A 9,787-nucleotide genomic window follows, 5' to 3' on the forward strand; every position below is an offset into this window, starting at 1 on the left:
AATGTTGGATAGATAGGTAGGCTCCTGGGGTGCTGATGGAAGGTGGCCAATGCCACAAATTTATGGTAGGCCTATTGGAATCTTTTCCTTTTTCAAAGAGCTGCCCTGTGCCCTGAGTACAAGTTTCATTTCCTAGGGGAACTTAACTGAATTGGCATGGGCTGAGATGTTGGGAAGGGATCAAGTTATTTGTCCTACCTTTGAACCTGGCAGTAAACCTCTAAGGTCTAGCTAATGTGGCTTCATTTGCATTATGTTCTCCAGGAGTGGCTTCCCAGGCATTCATTCATTTAATAAGTGTTGGATAGCTACATTTATTAGGAACTGCAAGATTCTAGGGATACAGAAGTGAATGAGACAGACTCAATCCCTTCCCTTGAGGTATTACAGTTTAGTTAGGGAGAGAGAGTTAAGTTGATAACAAGTAAAATATAATTACAACTTGTAATAAGTGCTATAAAACAAAAGAATACTGTCTTTTGCCTGGCTGCCCCTCTGGGGGTGGGAGAGAGAGAGAAAGAGAGAGGGAGTGTAGTTAGGGGAAAGTACCTGTGGGGAATGTTCAGTTCTAGATTAGATTAACAAAAACATTGTTGCAGGTTAGGAGGTGAAATAGAGTTTCAAGGAGGAGGGAGCAGTCAGTAGTATTACATGTTAAATGAGACAAGAAGAATGAAAGTGTTCATTGGCTGTAGTAATAAGGAAGAGGTTAAGTTTTGTGGGGAGGAAGCTAGATTGTGGTGCATTGAGGAGTGAATGGAAGATGAAGTGGAAATCACATTTTACAATTTTTTTGTGAAGCTTAGCTTGAAGGGAAAAGACAAATAGCAGGGCAGCAGCTTGAAAGAATTTTGGTGTCTGGGTAGGAATTTTTTTTTTTTTTTTTTTTTATAGAGAGATGTTGATAGCCCTTAACATAGTGCTTGAGAAGTAGGTGCTCAATAAATATTCATAAACTAAATGAATAAATAGACTAAGGTAACAAGAAGAGTAGATTAAAAATATGTCATAGAGAATAAGGGATCCAGAGCACTGATGGAGGAATCAGTCTTACAGAGAAGAAAGGATACCTCTTCCTCTGAAATTGGGGGACAGATAAGTGTGTGGGAAGGCAACTGAAGTTGAGGGAATTGGCTAATGGCTAAAAACTTCAGCTTTCTCCAGGCAGGGAAGGAGACAGAGAATGGGATGGAACTGGGAGCTCAGCAGGGCTTGCATGGGGTTAGGGATAGCAGTTTGAGAGGCCTGAAAGAGGTAGCTGCCTGAGGACTTGTGTGAAGACGTCAGAGCAGAATGAGCCCACAGCTGATTGGACACCAGGAACCTGTAGAGGAGCAAATGTCCTTGGTTTTGTGATCTTCTGAATATACTATATCATATAGGACTTTGCTGAGAAAATGAACCTATAAGAGCAATTATACCATTTAAGATGTCCTGATCTAACACAACAGTTCATCAAGGACATATTTATAAAGGTTATAAACCATATTGTTGATATGAATTCTAGAATAGGATTGCACTGTTATCCCTGGGGAAATTTGTGTTGATCTAAGTTTGGGTCAGTTAATGATACTGGTATATTCTGACTGGCTAAGTCTAAGTTAAATCATTCCCGAGTTTTTTTGTGTGCGCTCTCAGGTCACCCCGACTAAAAATTATTAGTCATTCGCTTTTGAGTTATTGGTAACTAATTTCCATACCAATTTTCTTGACCAGAATGCAGAAGAGTAAGAGGATGAGCGTATTGGTGCAGGCTTGGGGGGGGCCACCATTAGATCTTGGCAGGAAAGGAAATAATATGAAGCTAGAGGTTGGGTAATGGTGGGGGAAGAGCAGAAAATGTAACAGGCATGGAGATCATTCAGGGTTGGAAAGCACGTATAATGGAATCAAAGATAGAATATTAGATATGAAAGGCTAAGAAGGTTGAGCTGGGAGGGGAAATCCAGTACTGTGGGCTTACATAGCAATGAGTTGCGAAAATAAAGTCTTCCCATTATTTGTACACAATATTATGTAATACTGACTTCACGGTAATTACAATCAATCCAGAATGATTATTTGTTTATCAGAAAGGGAGAGGTTGCTCACACACACGTTTGTGTCAATATTGTTGCCTAACTGTGTTGCATAATGCACTATATTTGCCCAGTATATGGTATCTTTGAACATAGATGGTAGTCAGGCTCTGACAATGCCATGTCAGGTCTCCTCAGGCACCTGATCTAGCTCCTCCTTTCACTAGTCAACAGTGGCAAGGCCTCCCTCTAAGGTACTTGACCTTTTTGCTCTGCCTTTTCTCTCCTGACTTTTTGTCATACAGGTCTCAGCTTGACTATGAAGTTCCCAGGGAAAAGACCCTCCAAAAGAGCAGCACTGGCTTCTCACCTGAGACTTCCTTCCTGGGTAGCCAGGTGATGACTACTCTGAAGACAGAGAGATACCTGAAGAAGATCCACTTTCTCTATCTCAATGTGGCTCCCAGCCGGTACTTTAGGTGAGAACCTATGTCCAGGCCCCTTCTCCTCCCGCTGCCTGGTTTCCTTCTGTGCTATCTTCCGCCTCTTCTTTCTCTGCGTGTGCACCCTTCTCCCTGTCCTTTCTCCACATACTCCTCCTCTGACTCCAGTGTCCCTCTCTCTTCCCTTCTCCTCAGCCTCCTCCTCCTTTCCACTCTACCTCCCCTTCACTCCCCTTTGCTTTTGCAGCCTTTTGTCTTACACATCCTTTTCTCACGTTTTGCTCTTCTTTATTGTATCCTAAAATTATAGAAACATTTGTTCATAGCCTCAGAAGTAAATTTTATGGTGATCTCTTCCAACTCCAATGGAAAAATCATGTGTTTGTTTAAAACTTTGCAGTGTCACGAAAATTTTTTTCCAGGCATCTTGTTCCTTAGACTGAATCAAAGTCTGCGTTCTTTTAACTTCTACCTCCTGGTTCTAGTTTATCTATGTGGCTGTAAAAACAGGTCTCCTCCTTCCCCATGACTCAAGAGGCATTTATTTACTTCCTCTCATTAGATCCAAATCACACCTACTTTTAAAAATGTATTCTTCTTATTATTATTTTGAAGCAAGGGCTCACTCTATCACCCAGGCTGGAGTGCAGTGGCACAATCATGGCTCACTGCAGTCTCAATCTCTCTGGCTCAAGCAGTCCTTTCACTCAGCCTCCTGAGTAGCTGGGATTATAGGCATGAGTCACCACACTCGACCAGTTTTCTAAAATTTATTTTTTGTAGAATGAGGTCTCACTATGTTGCCAGGCTGGTCTCAAACTCCTGGGTTCAAGCCTCAGCCTCCCAAATTGCCAGAATTACAGGCATGAGCCACCATGCCCAGCTCAAATCTCACCTGTTTTTAAAAGCCCTATTCAAGTCCATCTGCTCCCAGAAATAATTGTAGTAATTGCCTTTAACCAGGCTCTTCAATATATTAGGCACTGTGCTAATAAACTTATGACATGGGTTACCTAATCCTCATCTACCAGGTAGGTGCTATTATTATTTCAGTATATGAGATGAGTGGACTGACACATAAGAGAGGTTGAGTAATTTATCCAAAGCTACATAATAAGTGGTGTAACTAGGATTTAAACCTAGGACTATCTTAATCCAAAAGTTTATGCTCTTAAGCAGTAACTAATACAGTCTCCCAAAGAACCTTATTTCCTGCACACACTGATCTCTTGAACTTAGGTAGCACTAATAATCAATATCATTCATTCATTTACTGATCAATTCATTTAATAAATGTTCACTGAGAGCATCTGCCAGTTATTAATTGATTGTCTGTTGATTCTAATTCTCCTCCTCCCTCTCTGCTTTGTGATACTAGGGCTGAGATTCTGCAAACTTTTTCTCTTTTTTCAGCTGGCCTCCTATTAGGTTTGATTAATGGAGAGTGCTAGGAGACTGGACAGCAAGATAAGAGGGGAAGGGACTTGCTGCTTCGTTTGCTTGCTTTTTCTGCCATCATCGCCTCAGCAATGGTCTTTCACCCTGGCATCAGCACTTTCTTTTTTCTTTTTTGAGACAGAGTTTACTCTTGTTGCCCAGGCTGGAGTGCAATGGCATGATCTTGGCTTACAGCAACCTCTACCTCCCTGGTTCAAGCGATTCTCCTGCCTTGGCCTCTGAAGTAGCTGGGATTACAGGCATGTACCACCACACCTGGCTAATTTTGTATTTTTAGTAGAGACAGGGTTTCGTCATGTTGGTCAGGCTGGTCTTGAACTCCTGACCTCAAGTGATCCACCTGCCTCAGCCTCTCAAAGTGCTGGGATTACAGGTGTGAGCCACCATGCCTGGCCCAGCCAGCACTGTCTGAATCAGCCTTTTCATAACGCTGAGAGGTACCAACACCAGTTGGTAGCCCCTTTCCTTCAGAGTTCTTTTTGTTGTTGTTGTTTTCGTTTTTTAGACAGTCTTGCTCTGTTGCCCCCACTGGAGTGCAGTGGCAGGAACACAGCTTGCTGCAGCCTCTACCTTCTGGGCTCAAGTGATCCTCCCACCTCAGCCTCCCATGTGACTGGACCCACAGGTGCCCACCACCGTGCCTGGCTAATTTTTAAATTTTTTGTAGATATTGGATCTCACTTTGTTGCTCAGGCGGGTCTCGAACTCCTGGGTTCAAGCTATCCTCCCTTCTCAGTCTCCCAAAGTGCTGGAATTACAGGCATGAGCCATTGCACCCAGCCCCATTCAGAGTTTTGAGTCTCAACTCTGCAAGGCCCCTCCTCCAATCTCAGCTTCTAATAACCCGAACCTCTTTCATTTGTTCCTCTAGTTCTGGAGCTTTTTTTTTTTTTTTTTTTTTTTTAAAATGGAGTCTCGCTCTGTCACCTAGGCTGGAGTGCCATGGCGATCTTGGCTCACTTTAATCTCCACCTCACAGGTTCAAGTGATTCTCCTGCCACAGCCTCCCAAGTAGCTGAGATTACAGGCACCTGCTAATATGCCTGGCTAATTTGTGTATTTTTAGTAGAGTCAGGGTTTCACCATATTGGCCAAGCTGGTCTCAAACTCCTGGCTTCAAGTGATCCACCCACCTTGGCCTCCCAAAGTACTAGGATTACAGGCGTGACCCACCGTGCCTGGCCTCGACATCTTTTCAAAAACACATTCTCTTTATTAAATTCACTTTGTTGAAATGCCTAGTATGGTTTCTATTTTACTGCCTGGACCCTGGCTAACACGGTATCTGGTATTATGAGTGGCCCCAGGAAACTAGCCTCTAATATAGGATCTTCTTTGATTTGGTAATGTCCTTGGCCTAAAACAGTATTGAATTCCTTGCTAATGGGAAATAGGATACTAGTAATCCATGACACATAGTGGCATCACTATTAATTAAATTATCACTTGTGGTTGAATGTGATACTGACACCTAGTAGCTGCTACACTTGACTGTCATGGCTGTAATGATAGTAATGGTGACAATGTGGGATGGAATGCCTACAAACCATAGTGGAGAGCTTACAGAAAGCAAATGACAAACATAAGGCTTTAAACTATTAGCATCTTTTATAATCAGAGAAGCATCACGATCAAAGACAATGAGGCACATAAAGAGACAAGAAACTATTGACAAGAGAACTAAAAAGGCAATGGATGATTACAGGGCCAGGATCTGCCAAAGAAGGAAACCTGTTGCAATGAGTTCAGTATTTGGTGCTGCTTTTCCCCAGACAGAGGCACCTCTCAAGTCCTCTCAATATAAAGGTAGTTAAATGTCAATTTTGCTATACGTTCCTGAGATACTGAAAAGAGGAGCCAAGCTTTCAACAGACTCAGGGAACTAAATGAGCAAAAGTTGCAGTTCAGGTCCCATACCAAGGAGGAGGTATATTTCTGGTTCCACTTTACTCGTGTGTTGTAGCCATTTGGGGTCTCGACCCGAAGCCTGGGGGATTACATTTTTGGGTTCTCTGATGTGTTATACAGATATTATATTTCATGTATTATCCAGTTTCATATGTTATCCAGATAGTTGGCCTAGTTTTTCTAATTGTTCTCAAGTGGGAATGTTGGTCCAAATTTCTAGTGCACCATCAATAGAAAGAACTTTTTCACTTGTTTCATTTTATTTCTTTATTTGCTCTGTAATAGGTTTTTTAAATGTGTTTGAATTTATCAACATTTTAATTGCATTTTCTCCAGTGTTTGATTTACATTTAGGAATTTATTCCTTCACCTCCTTTATTCCTTGAGTCTTTGCTCAGCTGTCACTTCCCCACCCTTACCACCCCATTTAAAATTGCACTTCTCCCCTGGCACTGCCAATCTCCCTTTGCCTGCTCTTTTCCCCCCTCCCTGTTGTTAATGATGTTTATCATCTTCTCTAGTAGAATGAGAGCTCCATTGGGGAGGGGTTTGGGTTTGTTGTGTTTAATGATGTATCCTCAGGGCTTAGAACAATCTGGCATAGAGTAGATACTCAGTAATATTTGTTGAATGAATGAGTGAACTAATTGCCCAGATTAGGGAAAGATTTGGTGGGTGTAGATACTGAGTTTAGTACAGAACTTGCTGAGTTTCAGATGCAAGCAAGACGGTTGAGATGTTGTGAAAACAACTGAATGTTTGGGTCTGGGACTCAGGAAGATATTGACTTCCCCCATCTGCTCTCTAGTATCATGTCATACTCCAGTTGATTCTGAGCCCTTCGAGGACAAGGACTATATAGAAGTCATCTTTATGTCCCCATCGCTGACCACAACACTTGAACAGAGGTACAACTTGATAAATGGTTTAACTAAGTTCCATAAAGGCAGGGAGTGAATTTTTCTTGAACACTGCTGTATCCTCAGTGGCTTACACACTGCTTGCCTTATTAAACATTTGTAGAATGAGTGAATTTCCTCCAAAGGAGTAGTGGCCATTGTGAATGAGAAGGGTACTCCGTAACTCCTGGTCCTACACAGAAACAGCAGCCTCCATTAAGTAGGTCATAGGAAAAGGAAATACCTCTCGGGAAGAGCCAGGGCTCAGTTAACATAGGCAGCCTCACTGTGGGAAGCTAAATGGCCCACTGATTAAAGGAGGGGCATGAGTCAGGTAACTTTGGTTTTAAATCCTGTATTGTTCCCTTAACCGTCTTGGGCAAAGCTTTAACTTCTCTTTGTTTCAGTTTTCCTATCTGTAATTTGGGGATATTAGTACTATACTTGAGACGCTTTAGTAACTTTGTCAAAAACAAAGCAAGGTTTTAATATTGACTTGACTTAGTGCGTCCATTCTGGTATCTATCTAAATGTTCTTAAGTCACTTGCTTAACAATGTTTTCTAGAAAGCTGAGAGAGATAAGAGATAGAGGAGGGCTATTTTACCTCTTAGGCATTATAGGACCTACGATACAGCTTTTAAAGTGCTAAAAATATATGTAATACTTAAAAATATTGCTGGCTCTGAGTTATATAAAGAAAACAGAAAAATAAAAATAAATGCTTTATTAAATGTATCTAAACATAGCATTATGCTAACTGGCCTACTGTAACTAGATACACCTATTATATCACTACGTATATATTGCATTTAATGTGGGATATAGGTGCATTTTGCTGAAGTAAGAGAACCCAAGACCAACTAAGATTTTTAAGATGGCTCTGAAGGTACTTGTCTAGTTAACTAGGTTGCAATTTTCCTCTTTATTTGCCTGTTTCTAATTTTCTAGGCTTCCTCTGCTTTTCTCCAATCTCGGTTACTCCACCAAATAACATTCTGATTATCTCTGCATGCATACCCAAGTATGTATATATTTTATCATTTCTAGAAATGAGAATTTTTCGCATTTATCATCTCTAAAATTGTGATGCATCTTACAAATTGATGGAATATCTTATTAGAAGCATTTTTATCTTAGCATTTCATAAGATAATGCTGCAGCTTATGGTGGACAGTGTCTTAGATTTGATGGGATGTAAGATATCTGCGTGTGAAGATATTAATTTCTTGAAACTGGCTAGGTGCCTTTTTCTTTCTTCCCATCTACCTTTGGCTTCGGTTTCTTAATAATATTTGTTTCATCTTTCTAGTTTAAAAATCATTCTGTTCTCTTTCCCCCTTCTTCTCTTTTCTTCTGCCTGCCTTCCTGTTTCCCTTTTTCATCTCCTCTATCCTCCTTTGGTCTCTTAAAGTCTGACCAAGTTCCCAGGGCCTTCACTGATCAGAGCTCTTTTCTTTTTAAAGGCCTTACAGCTTGATGGTGGTGCCACCCGACAAGGTGAATCCCGAGCACTACATCTTCTCTCCCTTTGGGATCTTGCACGTACATCCTGTTGAAGGTAGCGAGACGATGACACTGGGTACCTGGCACCATCACTGTGTTCTCTGGCAGCAGCTCCAGTTCATTCCATTCTTTAAGTATTGCCTCTTACGCAAGTCCTTTACCTGGTAGGTAATGACAGATATGTGATTTGGTAGGAAATGGATGACAGCAACAGTATATTATCACTGACCTCTAATTTCTAGTTGGAAGAAGAATGTGAGATTGCAGGGGCTGCATCGACTCCGGAATTTCCTAGAGAATCATCTGCTCTTGGCTGTGCCCCACTTTGGAGCTGGGCTACTCCATATTAGTAGGTGAGGTATTAAAAACACAACTTCATTGAGTTTTTAAAAATTAGTTTTACTAAAGGTAATAGTATGTTTGTTGTAGAAAATCTGACAGATACAAAAAAGCACAAAGAAAAAAAACCTTTAATCCTTCCAACCACTATGAACATTTTGTTGCATATCTTTCTAGTCTTTTTTCTATCACATATACAAAATGTGATCATACCTTACATACTGTTAAATAACCAGTTTTTTGTTTGAATATATATTCTGAATATATATTCTGAAAAGATTATATTCTATTTCATGAATAGAATATATTCTCTATGGAGAATATATGCAATATTCTCCAGGTAATTATATATCTTAAACCACTTGCTCTCACGTAATTGTGTGTAATGTCAGATCTGGGGGTCTAATTCAGTTGTTTGAATCCAAACTCTCTCTTCTTTCCAAGATATTACTTGGATACTTTTTTTTTTTGGAAAAGGTTGGTTATTCCTATTTTCAGTATTTCCTTGCTTTCCCTACACGACTCCTCAGCTACTCTTAGGTATATTCTGTGATAAGAGTTGCAAATTCAGATGCCTAAAGGGCCTAAGCAGGAAGTATTGAACGAATGCAGTGGTTTAGGTGGAAGACATTAGGGAGCATGGGAAGTGCAATCTGGAGACTGCATCTAAAGAGGATAGTCACTACTCAGTTCCAACTAATTGTTGCCATTTGGGAATATAGGTCCAGTGTGATCAGCCACCTTACATTTCAGGATTTCCTAGAAGTCCACATTTTGTTGTGAAATTTCTCACTTTTAACTCAAATTTCAACCCAATTTTAACTCAATTTTTTTTTTTAAACAGAGTTTCGCTCTTGTCACCCAGGCTGGAGTGCAATGGCATGATTTCGGCTCACTGCAACCTCTGTCTCCTGGGTTCCAGCAATTCTCCTGCCTCAGCCTCCCAAGTAGCTGGGATTACAGGCATGCACCACCATGCCTGGCTAATTTTTTTTATTTTTAATAGAGGCAGGGTTTTGCCACTTTGGCCAGACTGGTCTTGAACTCCTGACCTCAGGTGATCCACCTGCCTCAACCTCCCAAAGTGCTGGGATTACAGGCATGAGCCACCACACCAGGCCTATTTTGTATTTTTAGTAGAGACAGGGTTTCGTCATGTTGGTCAGGCTGGTCTTGAACTCCTGACCTCAAGTGATCCACCTGCCTCAGCCTCTCAA

General features: G+C 41.0%; 1 protein-coding gene across 1 annotated transcript in view; it reads left to right on the plus strand.

Annotated features, from left to right (window-relative positions):
* Positions 1–9,787, plus strand: part of DNHD1 (dynein heavy chain domain 1) — a 79,231-nt gene that overhangs the window by 2,890 nt on the left and 66,554 nt on the right. The window contains exons 3-5 of the mRNA XM_011954319.1: positions 2,324–2,497; positions 8,192–8,395; positions 8,474–8,584. Of these exons, the coding sequence (XP_011809709.1) occupies positions 2,324–2,497; positions 8,192–8,395; positions 8,474–8,584 (489 nt within the window). The remainder of the gene's footprint in view (positions 1–2,323; positions 2,498–8,191; positions 8,396–8,473; positions 8,585–9,787) is intronic.

Source organism: Colobus angolensis, unplaced genomic scaffold, assembly GCF_000951035.1.
Source record: "Colobus angolensis palliatus isolate OR3802 unplaced genomic scaffold, Cang.pa_1.0 Scaffold381, whole genome shotgun sequence".
In the NCBI taxonomy this organism is placed as follows: domain Eukaryota; kingdom Metazoa; phylum Chordata; class Mammalia; order Primates; family Cercopithecidae; genus Colobus; species Colobus angolensis.